The 19,706-nt window shown below is 42.9% G+C and overlaps 1 protein-coding gene across 2 annotated transcripts in view; it reads right to left on the bottom strand.

The window, feature by feature from the left end:
- Positions 1-266: 266 nt before the first annotated feature.
- PTK2B (protein tyrosine kinase 2 beta) overlaps positions 267-19,706 on the bottom strand; it is a 67,250-nt gene continuing 47,810 nt past the window's right edge. Inside the window, exons 21-30 of one of the 2 annotated variants that reach the window (XM_044663768.1) lie at positions 19,258-19,366; positions 16,005-16,070; positions 11,325-11,450; positions 8,983-9,129; positions 7,314-7,349; positions 6,258-6,282; positions 5,016-5,062; positions 3,837-3,974; positions 2,303-2,383; positions 267-1,389 (exon numbers count right to left, since the gene is read on the bottom strand). In XM_044663768.1, coding sequence (XP_044519703.1) covers positions 1,174-1,389; positions 2,303-2,383; positions 3,837-3,974; positions 5,016-5,062; positions 6,258-6,282; positions 7,314-7,349; positions 8,983-9,129; positions 11,325-11,450; positions 16,005-16,070; positions 19,258-19,366 — 991 coding nt within the window. In that variant the 3' untranslated portion in view covers positions 267-1,173. The remainder of the gene's footprint in view (positions 1,390-2,302; positions 2,384-3,836; positions 3,975-5,015; positions 5,063-6,257; positions 6,283-7,313; positions 7,350-8,982; positions 9,130-11,324; positions 11,451-16,004; positions 16,071-19,257; positions 19,367-19,706) is intronic. The other variant, XM_044663769.1, reaches the window with a different exon arrangement.

The following is a 19,706-nucleotide window of genomic DNA, read 5'->3' as shown; positions in this document are numbered from 1 at the left end:
AGGAAGGAAAGGTGGAAGGAATGGAGAGAGGGAGGAATGGAGGGAAAGAAGTACAGGGAGAAGGGACACCGAATGTCAAGGAGAGAAGAAAAGAGAAAAGGAGGAAAGGGAAGAAAAGCAGGAGGAAGGGGAAAGAAGAGAGGGAAGGAGAGAAGGAAGAAGAGAAAAGAAGGGAGAGATGAAGGCATGGATAGAGGAAGGAAGGACAGAAGGGAGGGAAAAGGTTTAGAAAGAAGAAGACAGAAAGGCAGTAAGAGGGGGAGGGAAAGAGGATGAAAGGAAATGAGGAATGGAAAGAGGGAAGAAGAAAAGAAGGAAGGTGAGAGGTAAGAAAGGTGGATTGTGGCCAGAATTCCTGTTCTGGCCTCTTTCTTCTCCTCCCTTCCAGATCCAGTGCTTGTATCATTCACTCTAACAGTCTCCTTTCCCTTCAGGCTCTTCTTGGCTTGCTCTGGGTCCCTTTTCCTAAGGGATATTCCTGCCTGAGGCAGATGACTGTCAGTACAGACCAACCTGCACATTAAATAAACCCCTCTCTCTATACAATATACAAGAAAATCAGTTCAGTCTGTATCCTCGCAAGGCCAGTCCCTAGAACAGGGCTCCCCTGCCTCTGTATTTCAGTTGGCGCCTCTGCTAACCCTGGCCTTCTCCAGGGAATCACTAATTGATCACAGAAAAATTAGAATGAACAGCTTAGCTCCAGCCCCTGCCTGCTGTGTCCATGCAAGAAGCCAGGGCAGCTTCTACAGGCACTGGGGATCCACTGATGAATACACTATGTAAAAGAAGAGGGTTGGAATGGGAAGGAAAGGCTGGGGGCAGGGGCACAGGGGTAGCTACCCTCAAGCTCCCATTGCCACTATCCCAGCTTCCATCGTCCAGTGTCTTGTATATACAAATGCCTTCTTGGCTTAACAGTCTGCAAGGTGAAGGGAGCTCTTATCAGGCCAGGGGCTAATGGAATCAGGGGAAAGGGAAATGGGGAGAGATCGTGCAAAAAGGACTAAGGGAAGAATCCCCCAGGCCAGCCCCCTAAGAAAATAAACATTAAAGGCAAGACAAGAGGCAGGAGAAGGGGGATGCATGACACTAAAGTTGGGGGTCAGGGCACTCAGGCGAGGGAGCCACCCTAGTCAGGACCAATGCCTCTTGATGGATGCTGCCGGCCATTCACTCGGCTGGGGGGTGGGCCAGATTGGCAAGCACTTTGGCCTGATCCACAGCATCCAGTAGGTTCTTGGCATCCACGGCCAGTGTGTGGGAGGCTGTGAGCATCTGACGTTTACATTCTTCACTCAGAGAAGTCACTGCATTCTGCTGGGCCAGCCTCATCTTGTTGATTAACTCTGCTAGGTCTTTGTTCAGCAGCTTCTCAGTCCCCTCAATCTGCAAGAAGGAGGTAGAAGGAAAAACAATCTAGGGCTGAGGGATGGAAAGATTGCAGGCTAAAATTCTCCATACTTGTCCAATAAGAATCATAGAATCATAGACCTAGAGCTTGCAGTGACCTTGGAGACCAGTTAGGTAACCCTTTATTTTATACTTTACATATGAGGAAACTGAGGTCTAAGGAAAGTAAGGGATTTGTCCAAGGTCCCACAGGTAGTGTCAGAGGCAAGATTTTAATGTGAGTCCTCTGATTCCAGGGCCAGTTGTTTTTCCATTGTAACAGTTACATCCCAAAGAAACACAGACATTATCCTGAGTTTCACAACTCTATAAAGTACAAACTATTCGGATCTTCTGTTTATAGATAGAGAAATTAAAACTCAGAGAGGCCAGGGTCACACAGATCTTTCTGAGTGCAAGCACAGTACTCTTGCTACTAAACCATACTGCCTCTTCATCAAATTATCACAGGCACCAGCCTAGGTTAGTTGATGCTCCTGTCCTGGGTGGATGGGCAACCAGTCATCAAACCAACCATCACCTGTCCATAAACAAATTGGTCATTAGATCTAGAGCTGGAAAAGACCTCAGATGTCACTGAGTCCAACTCACTCATTTTACAGACAAAGACAGGACCAGGTTGAGAAAGGGACTCATAGAGCTCCAAGCTTGGCCTTTAGGAAAAAAACTTTCCCAGGTGCTTGTCCTCCAGAGGACATGCAATATCCCTCGGCTGCATTCCTATCTCCACACAGTAGCCCTCCTAGGTATGCTTTTCAGAGAGGCTAGCCCCAGGGCCCATGAGAGAGGAAGGAAGCACGCTAGGATGGACCTCTTGAATTTTTGTCTGGAAAGAAACATATCCCAGACCAGGGAGGTGAGCAGTCTAGCCAGATCCTAAGAAACTTACTTCTGTTCGTGAAGCCAAGGGCAGAGTGGGCAGAACGTCATCCACACTTCCGATCAGCTTTCTCAAGGTTAGGCCTACATTCTAGGAAAAGAAATTTCTCCATGTGAGAGTAGAATATTCCATCAGTCAGAGTCCAAAGTCTTACTCTAAGATTCATCTTAGACTCCTTTTAGAATGTTAGTTCTTTGAAGGCAAGCAATGTTTTTTGTTTTGTCTTTTAATCTCCAATCTCTAAGAATAAATGAGTAAATGATGATCTGCAGGGCCAAAAGTAAGGCAGGGGGATCAGTAATTTACCAAGGTGCCAAACACTTGGGGTGGGAGAGATTGCTTCACTCCTAGAATGATTCTCTGGTCCCGGTACCATGGGGTTCTACCCTTCTCCCATAGCCTTCGCCATATGCCTGACCTTCACCTACCACTCACTCTCCTCTGCCCTTCTTCTAGGGACGTGGGAATCATGTAAACCCATCTCAACTAAATTTTCCATTGGCTCCTGGAATTCCCACCTATGCTCTGCTTGTTGGATTAGACTGGAATGGGTTGAGATAGAATCTCCTTAGTAGTGTGGAAAGTTAATATTAATTTGCGCCCCCCAATTGGCCCCCCCAAACAACCTTTTGATTTTAAAACTAAAAAAAAAAGTTTGATTTTAGGGCTGAAGCTGAGGCTACATCTTTTTCTTTGGCAAGGAAGAGCAGGCTGAAGACAAGCTCTTTGTTTATCTGTAAACAAGGATTCCCTTGAAGTCAGTCAGTTAGTTGCCATGCTGGGAAACACCTCACCATGTGGGAGAAAGTGCTCACTTGCTGTGTAGCCATTCTAAAGGACACGTGGTTACTCCTGGCATCCAGAAGACCTGCATCCTGGCCTGATTGAAGTCTGAGTCCTCCAATAAGAGGCTCAGGAAAGGCGCATCACAAGGAACATAAACTGATGGAGGGGACAGGGAGTTGGACCTGCCTGGAACCAGGGACTCAGGAAGGCACTCGATCTGGTTCTGGGCTGGCTCAGTCTGTTTGCAGAGGAGGTAGCCAACCATGCTGGCTTTCTCTTTCTCTTTCTCTTTCTCTTTCTCTCTCTCTGTCTGTCTGCCTTTGACTGTCTGTCTGTCTCTCTCTCCCTCCTATTTTTTGCTATTTAATAAAAATTATGAAATTAAGATATGGTCCCCAGAGAATTTTAATTGTAGCAGTAGCTACATTAGAAAACATACCTCCAGTAAATCATCCTGGGAGACGAGACAGTCCCTGGGATAACTGATTAGGACTTCAGTGTTCCTTCCCTGTGTCTTTCCTTCTGAAATCTTACACAGAGCTTTGTTTCTATCTCTCTCTTATTCATTTAAAACATTCTGGCGTATATTCTAGCCACTCATATATATACTGTCGCCCCTACTAGGTGACAAGACCCTTGAGGCAGGGGCTAAGCCTCCCCACACTCCATAAGGCACCACGTGTCTTAGGTGCTACCACGGAGGCACTGCTCCTGACACCCTACGTCTTGCTCCAACCATCCCCCCTTGGCTTCCCACCTTCACCACAACAACGTAGCCTTCTGGGGGCAGCTGGTTGAGTTCATTTTTGAGCTCCAGGACAGCTCGAACCAGAGCCATGACGTTACTGTACACCATGTCATCCGTCCGGTCCAGGTTGGCTGTTGGTAGTATAGACTGAGGGGGAAAAAGGCAAGAAAAAATGAAGGTGGAGCAGCTGGGTGGCTCAGTGGATAGAGAGCCAGAACTAGAGAGGGGGAGGTCCTGGGTTCAAATTTGGCCTCAGATACTTCCTTGCTATGTGACCTTGGACAAGTCATTGAACCTCCATTGCCTAACTCTTACTGCTCTTCTGTCTTGGAACCAATATACAGTATTGATTCTAAGATGGAAGGTAAGGATTTTTTTAAAACCAATGAAGGAAGAATATCTATGAGAGAGGATGGAGCTTGAACCCACAGCTATACTACCTTCTATGAATGGGAGGGAGAAGGGGAAAGGCAGAGGCCAGTCCAAAGACCTAAGCCAGGCTTCTACAAGAGAACAGAACTATTAGGTCCAGTGTCCCAGAAGGATAGTGGAGGGACAATTTGGGAGGGTAGAACTTGGGGGTGTAACCAAGGACAATTTATTTGTATCATGTAAAGACAAAAAAACTGAATGATGGTAAAACCACAGATTTGAACTCAAGAAGAGACTGTTATATGGAGAGAAATTCTTTGGTGGCATTCTTTCTCCACTGATCTTCTAGAAAGGAGGAAAACCCATCTCAAAAACAGAAAATGAGGGGGCAGCTGGGTGGCTCAGTAGATTGAGAGCCAGGCCTAGAGATGGGAGGTCCTGGGTTCAAATCTGGCCTCAGACACTTCCTAGCTGTGTGACCCTGGGCAAGTCACTTGACCCCCATTGTCTAGCGTTTACCACTTTTCTGCCTTGGAGCCAATACACAGTATTGACTCCAAGACGGAAGGTAAGGGTTATTTTTTAAGAAAGAAAAAAAAGAAAAAACAAGGCAGATGTTCCTATCCATTGCAATATGGTTTGTCAATTTTGGAAACTAGTCATTATAATCTCTCTGAGTTTCCTCATCTGTAAGATGTGGGGCCTGGATGAGATCATCTCAAAAACTCCCTGTGACTAGAAGAATGCAGAGTTTTCCGTCCCTTCTAGTTTTGGCCTTCAGGTAGTTTACTGGCTCTTGCCAGACTTATCACCCACCTGAGCTCCCAGTCGTGGCGGTTTCTGAGGAGGTCCCGTGAATTCAGCTGTGACAACAAAAAGAGAAGAGGAGAAATGAATAGAGGCAAGTCCATGATATCCATTCCATTTTGCTCTGAGAATTGTTCTTTTTATTTGAGTTAACTCAGGGATCCTTCCTCCAGCCTCCATTGTTTTCCATAAAACTCCAGAAAAGTCAAGGAAAGATTCTCATGATCAAATGAGAAAACCATCACAAAGCAGTCCCTTGGCTTGGGAAAGCATGGCTCTTTTGACTCCAAACCCAGCTCTCTTTCCCACATGCTTCCTGGGCTTCCCTGCATTTAAAAAAGGTTTTGACTGGATGCTTTCTTTGGTTCTTCCAAGCTTAAATATGTTCTGAATCTGATTTCTAGCTTTATTCTAAGCTCTGGTGAAAGTTAAGTTGTTTGCACCATTTACTCTTGGTTTTCCTCCTATCCTTCACACAGATTCAGAGGATGTAAGGGAAAGAAGGGAGGGGGTGTAGCTCTACTCTCTACTCTGTACTCTGTGACCAGGAAGCTCAGGTCCTCCCTCTTCCCTTCTCTCCCACACCCAGTAGTTCTATGTAAGAGGAACATGAGCAGCAGTGAGCAGAATACAGACCATGCTCTATCACTAGCTTGGTTACTGATAGGAGATAGGCTACGACAGAATAAGAGGCAGAAAGAGACAGAAAAGGAGAATAGAGAAAAGCGGGTAGAGAAAGAGGGAGTGGGGCAGGAGGCAGAGAGACAGAGAGACAGAGAAGAGAAAGCAGGCCAGAGGAAAGAAGGGGAATGGACAGTCAGAGAGAAAGAAAAAAGAGTGAAGAAGAGAAAGGAGGGAAAAGGAAGAACAAAGGAAAAAGAAGGAAGAAGGAGAAAGAGTCACAGATAAATGGAAAGAATACAAAAGAGGAATAAACACCAGAACAGAGGACTTAGTAAGAAAAAGGAACTTAGAGAGATATAGGCACATGGGAAAGGGGACAGGAAGACATAAGGAAGCTGGGTGAAAATAATGGATAAAGATAAGTTGAAAATTACTTCAAACACAGACAAAGTTTCTAAAATGATTTACTAAAAATAATGAATTTAAAAAAAGGAGATAGTCCTATAAATTCCAACGAGGTTTGCCAGTCTTTGAAACTAGTCCCTAGTACAGACATCATACTGATAAGAGAAACCAAAAGGGCAGATCCCATTAAGAAGATAATAACAAGATTGGATAGAAACTTACTATATCCAGGCTCCTTCTCTGGGGTCTATAGGAAAGGAAAAAAAAAATCAGTGTTATCACGAATATCACTTTGACCTCCTCTTTCCTCCCAGTTTCCTTTTCCTGGAGGTGGAGAACGGTTCTGACCACAGGCCAAGGGAGAATCCTTGGGAGCCAAGGAGAGATGGTACTTGACCATGTGTGGCTCATGGCCTCTAAAGCCTGCGAGAGTCTTTTTGTTAAATGCTCACCTTTTGTCTTAGTATCAATTCTAAGACAGAAGAGCATCAAGGGCTAAGAAATCAAGGGTGAAATCAAGGACTTGCCCACAGTTACACAGCTAGGAAATGTCTGAGATCAGATTTGAACCAGGTCTCACACACACACTCACACACACACACACACACACACACACACACACACACACACATGCATGCGTGCCTCTGTGCAAACCACTACATTTGTGCCTAAGGATAAAAAAGATGAAAAATGGTCCACAGTCCCTGCCCTCAAGGAGCCCATACTGTAACAGATGTACCCCAAGAGCCATGATACAAGGCAAAACGTGAAAGGCGAGATCAGTAGTGTTCTGAGAAATGTAATGAGGGGAGAGATTATTTTCAGATAAGGGTCTGTGTATGTGTGTGTACATGTGCAAATTTTGTTGTATTTATTCTGTACCAATAAATGCTTATATATGTACATCTTTTGTCCCTCAATCAACTATAAGTTGCTCCATGGCAACTACTGGTTTTATTTTTTATCTTTGCAACCCCACTGCCTAGTACAAGACCTGGTACTAATAAGAACTTAATGAATGTGTGATCTTTGATTGGGTAAAATCAGGGAAAGCTACTTAGAGAAGGTTTTCCATGAGTTGGGCCGTGAGAGAAGACTTGGGACTAAAAGAAGAACCTTTTGTACTATCAAAGGAATAAACGCATTGCATTATTAAGCTTGGAAAGGAAAGTGATGTCATCTCTCTGTGCTCGCTCTGATGGAACTGTTGGCTTAAACTTCTGGGTTCATAACACTCCCCAGCACACATGGCCCTAGGCTTGGTTCCAAGTCACTTACCAATGGAGACTTATCATTCAGGTACACCATAGGATCCTACAAATGAGAGAACCAAAGGGAAGATCTTAGACATCTTGTTCACTTGAAGGAAAGGGAGTGATATTTTATGAAGTATGGAGAGGCAAACTGGATGTTGAATTGAGTTGATCTTTTTTTTTTCTTCTAGGTGATAGAAACAACCATAATGGTATCTTTCATGAGGTTTTTTTAGGCTTTTCCTTAAAAGGAAGAAGACATGATTACTAGGGGATTACAAGTGGGTAGAGATTGAGTAGAATGCCAAAAACCTGAAGTCTCTTGATTGGTTAAGGGTGAGTTTTGGAATTGAAGCCAGCAGAAGAGGTCCAATTCCATTTAGGTGGGAAGTATTCTGGAGCAAGATGTCTACCTGTTTGGGAGGCCAGAAGGGAGTAGCAGGCTAGAAAAGGATCCTGTAAGAAAGTACCTACTTCTGGGCTAGGGTGTATGACGATTAAATTAAACAGGAAAGTCCATGGGTGATGGAACCCAATACCAAGATATAAGGACAGTAATAGCACAAGGGGGAAAATATAACCAGAGATTGGCATGGGGATGGTCAGGAATATGAGTCCAGATTGACCAGAAAGCTCCTGACTGACCCAACAAGGTTTTAGGATGAGATTCTAATCATTAGGTGGTGAGTTTTCATAATGGATTTTGGTTGACTTGGGAAGTACCTAGTTCAAATTCTAGTTATAATAATGTGAATTAATAGCTAGCACACATATAGCATTATGGTTTGCAAAGAACTTCTCTTATATTATCTCATCAAATCCTCACTACAGCCATGTGAGTTAAGTGCTAGTATTATTCTCATTTTAAAAATGAGAAACCTAAAGTTAAGAGAAGTAAGGTGACCTGTTCAGAGCCAGATAAGTTAGGTGTCTTAGGCAAGATTTGAACTCCAAACCCAGAGATCTATCTACTATGTCACCAGCTACTATTATAAATAATGGAGAGGAGTTGGAGAGGCAGAAGGAGGGGAGAGAGAAAAGAGAATGAGGAGGAGAAGGAAGAAAAGGAGAAGGAGAAAAGAGAACCCTGGAATGGGAAGCCAAAGGTCTGAGTTTTAGTTCTGACTTTGCCATTTAATAAGTTAACTGACTTAGGCAAGTCAATTCACATTTTTGGGCCTCAATTTCCTTATCTATAAAATGAGGGAGTTACTGACCCCAAGAAGAGATGATGACAATGACCTCCCTCCTTTGTGGAGGATTCTGGAGATGGAACATTTTGAAAGCTGTTGGGCATGTTTTGGCTGATTCTACTTAACTGGGTTTTTGTTTTTATTTACTAAAAGATAGTTTCCTGGAGGAAGAATGAGGGCAAACTTGGCAATAACTGTGATACAAAAATAAAAGGCACCAGTAAAACTTTTTTTAATAAAAAATAAAGTTATAAGAGTTGGACTAGACGATCTCTAAGGTCAGTTTCAACCTTAACACACTATGATTCTGTGATTTAATTTCATATTTCTCTCCTCCACCAAGCTTTCTGAAGCTTTTAATTATCTGTTACTAGGTAGGAAGTCAAACCAGATGACCATCATGACTCCTTCCAATTCTGATTCTATGACTATTTTTTTTTAAATAAAAGAAGCTCTTTGAGAGTCCTCGGAGACAATTTCCATTTCAATTTCCACACTCACCAGGGACTTCTCCTCTTGCCTGAGCCATTGGTAATCTTCCACCATCTGCTTCTGTTGCTTGTCCAAGATCTGGCGCATTTTTGCTCTCTCGGCTTCCCAAAGCTGCTGGGCCTCCTCTCGGCTGCTGGGGCGGACAAAGTCCTCTTCCTGAGATGACCAAAATGAGAAATGGTAACCAGCCCTCTGGTCTGAAGAAGGGCAGCCCCTGGAAAGGCACCAGAGAGCTACAAACCAGAGCACTGGCAGACGGCTTTGGGCTAGAGAAACAGCAACACCAAAAGCCCAGAGGACAACCTGGCAAGTCTTCCTTCCCCAGAAGGCTTCAGCTTTTATCCCATGCAATGGAGACTGCCTTGTATTCTTGTTCATTTTAGGGTTTTTAAAGGTTGGGCTCCAGATATAGCTTTGTGATTAGAGAATGCTTGTGTAGTTGCAATAGTGAGAATTAAGCATTAGAGGACTTCACTGGGTAAACCCATGCTTAGATAGTTGGTAATATGTTGTTGCCCTGTCAGATTAAATAATCAAATAATAAACTCAAAATGAGTTTGTCAATTAACACAGTCATTTAATGGGTTAAAGCATTATATAAACACCAGCTATTAATGTTAGTATTAAAAGTGCAAGGTGATTTCCACTTGGATACCAAGCCGGCAATTCCAGTAATTGCCACTGGATGACTTAATGGTTCTTGTTAATTATTACAGAGGCCTAATCCAAGGCTCTCACCAGGCATGGGTAACTCAGAAGAAGGAATAGTACACGATCCACCCAGTAATGTGTTGGGGTTGTTTGTTTTTTTTTGGGGGGGGGGGAATGGGGGTTCCTGTAAAAAGAGAATTCTTTATTAAAATAACAGTATTGTTTAATTAAAATCCTAAAGCATTCTTTCTCTCAGCATAATTAATTTAGGTATTTTTCAATTTAATCATCTACAGCACTTTGGACTTGTTCACAGTTCAGCTTCTTAGGGGTGAGGTATTAAATGTCTCATTCACTGACCTTTCTACTGTAATTACCAACCCATTCTCTGTTCCCCACCTACCAACCTTTCTTTAAAGTCCAGAACTGGTTCTTTTGGCTTCTGGTTATTTTATTTGCCAACTAACATTTGAGGTCCCATTTTTTTCAACAGAAAATATAGATAATAGTCACCTCTGACTTTCTCCCTCACTATATGAGATATAAGACCCTGGATTTGTTTCTCTTCCAATACGGTAGAGCTTCTTCTTCCTCTTCTTCTTCAGAAAAGCAAACCCTCCTCACAGGAATTTTGCAAAAACATATCTGCAGAAGCACTTAGTGAGGTCAGCTTTGTTCTAACTCAAGTACTTCTTGTCCTACTTAAAAGAAACTTTGGTGTGTAGTTTCTGTAGACCTATTTGTTGTGTGTTAAAAATTACTTTTAAATATCTTTGGATACAAAGTGAGGGGGATAGAATAGATCACCTCCACGGACCCTTCCAACTCTGCCATTCCATGGCTTTATGACAGCGATTCCCAAAGTGGGCTCCACCGCCCCCTGGTGGGTGCTGCAGTGATCCAGGGAGGCGGTGATGGCCACAGGTGCATTTATCTTTCCTATTAATTGCTATTAAAATTTTTAAAAAATTTAATTTCCAGGGCGCTAAGTAATATTTTTTCTGGAAAGGGGGCAGTAGGCCAAAAAAGTTTGGGAACCACTGGTTTATGCTAATAGCAAGTTTGTTCAGGAAAGCAGCTTGTACCTAACATGACCCTAAAGTGAAGTGACAGGAGATTCTGGGAATAAACTCGCCAACCTGATGGGCTCTTCCAATTGACTGCTGCTGCTTAAGAAACCAGCATTTCTACTGGTTGCCCCAAAATAAAAAAAAATGGTCCCCCTCCTGCTTGCAGGTAGGAGGCAGCAATATCAAAAGAATTGTTTCTTTGGGTAATCCAGCAGAAGGTAACCAATGCAAAGGGGTAAGAGAAGCTTTGCCCCTGGGGCAAAGGAGAATTGCTTTGGAGCCAGGTCTTTGACTTAGCTGGTTTTTAATGTTTACTGAACCTATACTATTATCCCAGGAGAGATAGCTATTTTCTCATCACTTCCATGGTGCTGAGATACAAAATGGTGAATGGATGGCATCCAAATTCCCCCACCAGAGGGCATATCAGTGAAGGAAAATGGCCCAGATCCTAGACTCCAGTATTCATACTGAGAAGAAAGTACCTTCGATAGGAATTTCAGACCCACTCAGTGCCCCAGGCACTCCCCAGAGCATGGGGCTTCAGCAGGAAGACCCAGGACATCATAGTCCATCCTATGATGCACATCTGCACCAAAAGTCAAGTCCCAGCATGCAGGTCATTCTTACCCTCATGCTGTGGCGTTTGAAGACATTGTGCCGGTGGAGAGGTGGGGTATGCAAGGAATTAACTGGTGATGGATACTCTATGGGGCTGGTGAGCGTAGGCGAGCTGGCACATAGACCCTCCGGTACCTGTTTGAGAAAGCAAGGGGGCAGGAGGCACAGGGACAAGGCAAGCATCCATAAAGGAGAATTAGCAGCAACACATATGCACACAGGCTACACACACAAATGCCAACACAAGCCCAGAGGAAACACCAAAACTATTCTCGAGAAGGACCTCACCTCCGGGAGCCAAGGGAGCACATTTTACATTGACCCGGCACTTCAGAGGCAGCAGGGTCAGGGTCAAGCTCATTAGCCTAGCAGTCAGTGTACCTGGGTTCCATTTCCAACTCTTATCATTGACTTCTTCATGGACTTGGAAAAGCAACATCATGTCTATCTCTCCCGGGTCAAAGAACCGAGAAATCTAATGCTTCTCCTTTCCTCCTCTCGAGGATGCGATATACAGTGGGTACCCCCAAAGATACTCTGTGCATATTCAGATTTCCTAAGAGGCAGCTTTCCTTCATTCCCCAGATACAGAAGTCCTTTTTCAACCTGGCAAGCCGGGTCTCTTCAAGTACTGAGTAAACTTGATTTAGGGCTCCAAAAGGAATCAATTTTTAAAATGGTAATAAAACATCAGTTTTCAATTTGATAAAACTTTTGTCTTGATTATCTTTTTTAAGGCCTGAAATAATGGAGAAAACATTGGTTTTGGAGCTGGGGGATCTAATTTCAAATCCTACTAATTACCACTTATGTGAGCTTGAGCAAAGTTATTTCTCTTGGCCTCTGTTTCTCCATCTGTAAAATTAGAGATTTGGAGTAGATGAGCTTTCAGGTCCCTTCCTACTCAAAATTTGTAATCCTATGACTCTATGATTTCTCACTATAAATTAATAAACTAGCATTTTGATGTTTACATCTTGGAGGCACCCAGGAATGGTGGGAAAAATGCAGTCTTTGGAATCAAAGGATCTTGGGTCATATTCCAACGTGGTTGCCTACTCCCCGCACCCATGTGACCTTGAACAGACTCAATTCAATGGGCACTTATTAAGAGACTACTTTAAACCAGGCACTTTGCCAGTATCAGAAAGATCTTATTACAAAGACAAAGAAATGAAATAGTGTCTGTCCTTGAGGACCTCATATCTTAATGGAGGTAAAACAGCATGTTCACCTCTTTGGGCTCCAGTGAGATTCCCCATTTAAAAAATGAGGGGGTTGGACTAGACGACCTATAAGTTCCCTTCTAGCTATGAAACTAAATCGAGTTTTTCTTCTGGGAAGGAAAGTTAGACCTACCAATTCATTTCTCTGCCACTGACATTTTTTTAATTTAAAATTTTAGGGTTTTTTTTTCAATGAATATATATTTTTCTCTCCCTGTCATTCCCATCCCAATACAGAGCTTAAAAAAAAAAAGAAAAAACAAAAACAAAATTCTTGCAGTAAATAGGCTTAAGTTAAGCAAAATTCCACATTGGACATGTTTTAAAAAATTAGAATTGCCAATTTGTAACTTTGTTGGTTTGGGCCAACGGACAAAACCCTGTGGATGGAAAGAGACAAGTGCCTGAACTGGGCTGTTGCTGCCATTCCCCCAAGGGTATTATAGGGATATGGTTTCCCTCGATGATGCTGGCTAGAGCCACCTCTGTAATCAATACCAAAAGGTTAGAGAAGGGTGGCAAGGGCCAGTCACATCCCCGGGAGAATGACTGGCATAAGACGATGTAGCAGTAAAGGTTAGAAGAGAACATGAAAGACTCCTTTTCCCAGTTCAGACTTTTTGCCCAACTCCCCGAGGAGGCCTTAGGTTGATCGCTGTAGCTATGTGGTCTGCAGCACCAGCCAAGCTAGAAAGTTTAAGGAAACATGAAGCTCTGAGAGTGGTAAAGGGATGCTCACAAGATGGAAGAGTTAAAGAAAGAGCTCCAAATCCTTTTAAGACTCAAATAAGTGCTCACTTAAGAGGGCTGCTGTGAATTCCCCTAGGAATCAGTGCAGGCAGACTACAGAACTGGTGCTAGACCTGGAGTCAGGAAGACCTGTGTTCAAATCTTCCTTCAGATTTTTACCAGCTGGGTAAATCGCTTAACCTCTGTTTGCCTCAGTTTCTTCATCTGTAAAATGGAGGTAATAATAACACTTTCCTACCAGGGATATTATGAGGATCAAATGAGATATTTGCAAACCTTAAAGCACTATATAAATGTTAGCTATATCATTATCATTGCTAATAGTTCCCTTGACCCTGGTTATTGTGTGTTTAAAAAATTATATCCTGCATTTATTTATTTGTGAATACAGTGGTACCTTGATACAGGAGCACCTTAAGTCACAAACAATTTGAGATACAAGCAGTCACAATCGGGATTTTTTGCTTAAGTCATGAGTGGATATTTGAATCATGAGCTTCTGCCACCCTCCACTAGATGACCTGCCGGACGTTCAGTTTCAGAAGTTACACGAGGCTGTCTCATTTAGTTTAGTGTTTATCTGGCCGTGTGAGAATCTGTATTGAATTGCTTTGGCTAATTATCTGACCCAAAGGGAAGACTATTTCACTACCACATTTGACATCATTTCCCTCCTCTGCGCTGAGGAAGGAGCGTTCCTTTCAGGGGAGTCATGAAGTCTCCCCAAAAGGCTGTTCCAGCCCAATCCAGGTGTTTCCTTCCTCTCTGGGTGCTGCCCTGCCTGCAGTTCCCTTGGACCATCTGACACCTCCAGGACACAGTACCCCAGTGCTGTCCCAATCCCCTAGGGGAGCTGGTGAAGCCCAAGGCTCCCGCAGCTGCCTGGGCACTTTCTCCTCTCTCCTTGGCCTTGTCCATTTCCCCTAAAACAGCCCAGGGGCAGTCAGTCCCTTGGTCACTCCAGCCTGAGGTCTGTCTCATCTGTGTGGTTCTTGGGCATATAAAATAAAAATAAAAAACTCATGTGGTTTTTTTGGGACCAGAATGAATTAATTGCATTTCCATTCATTTAAATGGGGAAAATCGATTTGACACACAAGCAAACTGAGTTACAAACTTGGCCATGGAACAAATTAAACTCATGTGTCAAGGTACCACTCTATGTTGCTTCTCCTTAGAATGATGTAGGCTTCTCAAGGGGAGGGACTGCCCATTATTGTCTCTTTATTCCCAGCATTTAGCACAGTTCTGGGCACATAGGGGGAACCTAATAAATATTATTGATTCATTGATTGAGAAGGTTTAGGTTTGAGCCCTAGGCCAAAACATTTTCTGTGAGAACCTGAACATGTCAGAAAAATTCTCTAAGTTTCAGTCTCCACATATATAACAGAGACAGTAATTCCTCCACTTCCTGTGAGTTGTAGCTAGTACTTCTGGCACCAGCAGCAAAGACTACGAAATGTGCCTAGTCAAAAAGCACAGAAGGTACTTGAATTAACTTTCTGAAACTGTTGAGAGTGGTGGTGGATAGAGATCTTGGGGAGAATCCTTGTACCTCAGAATACAAGGCTTCAAGAGATGAGAGACTCCAGAGCACTAGCCTTCATGGCAGAGAAATTGGGGACCTTAGTAACTTCCAAATGGGAAGGCCATTCTAAGAGGAGAGAAGACTACAGGACGAAGTTGGGAAAGGAGCTCATCACCTGGTACTTTCTTATTGCAACTAATTGGTTTGATGAATTTGGTGCTTATTCCAGTTGTTTCTACCAGCTGGAATCGAAGTCCCTCCTCGATTTTGGTGTCCTGGAACAAGGTCACAGTCACCTTACCCACACCAAACCAAACTGGCCTTCACTCTATCTCATCAGTTACAGGTCTACACTGCTGACCTCGTAGGACTTCTGGAAGAAAAGCTCTTTGTAAAGCTTAAAGTGATATACACTATAAGCTATTAGGGGCAGCATGGTGCAATAGAAAGAATACTAGATCTAAATCTCAGCTAGGTGGCTCAGTGCTGGACTTGGAATCAGGAAACTAGGAGTTCAAATCCTGCCTCAGATACTTACTAGCTATGTGACCAAGGGTAAACCAATTGGCCTCTCCCAGCCAGTTTCCTCATCTACAAAATGAGGGAATGGGCTGAATAGCCTCTGAAGTCCTTTCCAGTTTTAAATCTATGATCCTCTAATCACTTATTAGCTTCGTGGCCCTGGACAATTACTTAGCCTCTCTCAGTATCAATTTCTCTGTCTGTAAAATAAGGGAGCCATACGAAATGATCTCTAAATCTGATTCAATTCTTCCTCATGTGCTAAAGATGCCTACTACAGGAGATGCTTGGCTGTAAAAAGAAAAAAAGCTCAACTGCAGGCAGGCACTTAAAGCAAGCAAACATTGCAGGAGTTCTCTAAGAGCAGAAGAATGAAGATCCAACTTTCTGATGTGAGGTCTCACTGATCATGGTAGAAGAAGGAAGTTGATAACTCCCAGTTGTTACCTCCTGGGGCCTTGGATGACCCACAATCCGGTTCTGCCTTAGGTCTCCCACCCAAAACAAAACAGATCAGGTACACATCTCTTTTTGTATCACCCTAGTAGGTGACTTCATCTCTTCAAGGACACAAAGCCAGAATCTCAGGCATTGACTCAGTGGCAAATGAGCCTGAATTCTCTGGAATATCTTCTCCAGATGCTATAATGCTGTATTTACCTGGAACTGCAGCTTGGGAGCCAGAAGGTTGGTTTGTGGAGGCAGCTTGTATTTGGGCCGGCTGGGCTGGAGAAAAGAAACAGACTAGTTAATCTCTTCTGTTTTGTTTTTTTTTCTGCTGAGAGAGAAAGAGAGAGGCAGAGAGTCAGAGAGAGACAGAAAGAGAGATAGAGAGAGACAAAGAGAGAGAGAGAGAGGCAGAGAGTCAGAGAGAGACAGAGAGAGACAAAGAGAGAGACAGAGAGACAGAGAGAGCCTGAACAATACTTAAGAGGTTGGGAATCCTGGGTTCTAGGTGAAAAAGGTTACCTGCTAGGCAAGGATGGTTTAGGAGAGATGAAGGGCAATATTAATAACTATCAATAGAGATCATCATTTTGAAACAATATTTACTGAGCATATATCATGAATATGGAAAGAATTCTAAGCCTTGGTGCCTACCCTCAAAGGTTTAGGGAGATAGAATACATGTAAAAAACCATAAGGCGGGGGCAGCTGGATGGCTCAGTGGATTGAGAGCCAGGCCTAGAGAAAGGAGGTCCTGGGTTCAAATCTGACCTCAGACACTTCCCAGCTGTGTGACCCTGGGCAAGTCACTTAACCCCCATTGCCTAGCCCTGTAACAAATTAAAAAAATTAATATAGAAGGATATATAAAGATATTAGGGTTTTAAAAAAATGAATAAAAAAAACCATAAGGCAAGGCAGAGTGTATCTGTAGGATATGTGGTTTGGGCAACACTAGAATTTAGAAAGTTTAAAAGACAGTGATCAGGACAGAAGCAGTCTGGAAAGACTCCATGACAAAGTAGAACTTTGGTAAGCTTTGAAGGGAATATGGGATTTAGACAGATAGAGAGAAAGGGAAGGGATCAGGGAGCAACGTAGGCCGGGGAAACAGTGTTAAGTAAAGATGTGACAATTGCAGGGAGGGAGGGATTAAGGTTAGAAGCTGTTCATTTTGGCTGAAGTAGAAGGTCAAAGATACAGGTCAGAATGTCTAATACATGGTGTCAGAGTTCCTAGAAGGCTCTCAGTAAGTGCTAAAAAGAAACTCGACTACATATCCTGGCACTTAGTGTAATAGGAAATAGACTTTAAAAGTAGGAAAGCAGATTTAGCTCTTAGTCATTGGGTAAAAACAACTATATTGTCAGATCCATCCTCTTGAGGCAAGTTACAGTTAGGAAACTAAACCCCAAACTAAAATGAAGGTGTTAAGAAGGATGGGTAAGCTGAAAAACTGAGCACAGACTAAAAAGACAAAGACTTTTCTGGAAAGGTGAAGTCTGAATGGGAACTTGATCCAAATCCATAACATCACAAGTAATGAGAACACAATCCACCAAATTCTAAAATTCTAGGATGATGGGGAACCAGGTGAAATGCAAGTAAGATAAGTCTAGGACAAATAGAAGTGCAACTTCAAAAAACTGGTAAAACTGCTCTCAGAATTCAAGATTCCAAGTAAACATAGGCAAAAAAACAAAAAAACAAAAAAACCACCAATGTGAATTTAAGAAAAGACTTGAACAAAATAAGAGATAGAACCTTTTAAGCAAATTGAGGAAAATCTGCACCAGTAGAGAGATTTTCTCATATTGTGAGTTCCCTACACTAATGAAATCACAGGTCTGGAACAAAACAAACAAAAAAAAAAGGCACACAAAGAGAGGCTTTGTAGATACCTCTCTACCTTCTTCACTTTCTTTGCCTATCTTCTTGGAGAGTGTGGATGGGGAACTTCATATGATACACTGAATTTGGGTAATGTGAGTTTTGCTAAACTGCTTTTTTCCCTTCCTAATGTTTTATTCTTTGTTATAAGGGGTGTGTGTGTGTGTGTGTGTGTGAAATCTTTACCTTGGAACCAATACCAAGTATTGGTGCCAAGGCAGAAGAGCTGTAAGGGTTAGGCAGTGGAGGTTAAGTGACTTGCCCAGGGTCATACAGCTAGGAAGTGTCCAAAGCCAGATTTGAACCCAGGACCTCTTGACTCCAGGCCTGATTCTCAATTCACTGAATCACCTAGCTGCCCCAAAAGTGTTATTTTTAAAGTATGAATTCTTAAAAGAGGGAAGCTGTGATATTCTCCATCTTTACTGTGATGCTAGTAAAGAAGCCAGAGCCTTTCTCAGCACATTCCCTTAGGATTCCTCTTGGCAACCAAAAGGTGACTAGTTAAACCATGCTCATGTTTATGGTCTTATAGGAATCGACAGCCAATTTAACTTTTGTTATTGTTCAATTGTTTCCATCATGTCCAACTTTTCATAATCTCTTTTGAGCTCTTCTTGACAAAGATCCTGGAGTGATTTGCCATTTTCTTCTCCAGCTCATTTAACAGATGAGAAAACTGAGGCAAACAGGGTTAAGTGGCTTGCCTAACGTCACACAGCTTTTAAGTGTTTGAGGTCATCTTTGCACTCTGGTCTTTCTGATTCTAAGGCCAGCACTCTATCCACTGCCCCATGCATTTAACTTAGTGCCTCAGTATATTGAGTACTGATCACGGGGATAGTACATAGGAAGGAAGTGGGCTTAGCAGGGCAAAATGAAAGTAACTCTAGATAGGGAATTCTAAGAACTGGCCTTGAGTCCTGCCTTGGCTACCAAATAGCGGCATAAGCAGGGTCAAGTTACTTGGTCTTTCCTCATCTATAAAGTGGGGATAATATCTGTCTTACTGAACTCAAATCATTGCCAGGAAAGTGTTTTCCAAACTATAGTGCTACATAAATGTTAATGTGATTATTATTATCATTATGTAAAGGAAATTTCCTTACTGATAATTCCCCATACCAATTAAAACTTGGGTCCAGTTTGAAAAAATGAACGGGGCACAGAGGGTCAGAGTTTAAAGCAAGGAGGCAAGGCAGAGGAGGTGAGAATCCAATCTTTCCAGTGTGGTCCTTCAGGGCACCTGGCCCAGTTCTTGCCTCATAGTACAGGAGCCTCCTGGCACCTCAGAGCTATTTAGCTTGTACCTATTGGTCCCTAGGAAGAAAGATTCCCCGCATTCTAAGGAAACCTTATCTTACACAATTAACTGACCTAACCATCCCACACTGTCACCTGCTGGATGGGACTGGTCCCAAGCCTTCTGAGCACTCGTGTGAGAGCTGCTGAGTGTAAACTGAAAGCTAAAGAGAGATGAAGAACTGTAGAGGGAGGTTAACTGATAAACCTATCAAACTGCTGAAGGATCAAAGAGGCCTCTGACTGATGTTTACAACCTAGAGGCCTGACTTACCTTGGGTGGGGGATCCTGGAAGGATATGGGCTCCAAAATTTTGGGGGTTCGATAGCGGGTATTTCTCTCTTGTTCTTTAGCAATCTCTTTCTCCATCTGGTAAACATCACTGCCAGGGAGTGGGTGAGATTAGAAAAGACAAGATATAAATCAAAGATACCATAGAAGTTCTTTCTTGTTCTGAATACTCTCTGCCTCTTCCCTGAAGCCAGGAAAGGACTTAGGACCAGATGCTAGATTCCCTTCCTATCTTCTCAAAGTATATCTTCGGTTAAATATGGGAGGTCTTGGGATCAAATCTGGCCATAGATGATATGACCCTGGGCAAGTCACTTAACCCCAATTACCTAGCCCTTACCATTCTTCTATCTTAGAACACAGTATCAATTCTAAGACAGAAGGTAAGGGTTTTTTAAAAATCACCTATGAAAGTAACAGTCACTAGGAGA

Source organism: Gracilinanus agilis, chromosome 2 (genome assembly GCF_016433145.1).
Source record: "Gracilinanus agilis isolate LMUSP501 chromosome 2, AgileGrace, whole genome shotgun sequence".
In the NCBI taxonomy this organism is placed as follows: Eukaryota; Metazoa; Chordata; class Mammalia; order Didelphimorphia; family Didelphidae; genus Gracilinanus; species Gracilinanus agilis.
Note: the sequence above shows the minus strand (reverse complement) of the source record. Positions and strands in the feature narration are given on the sequence as shown.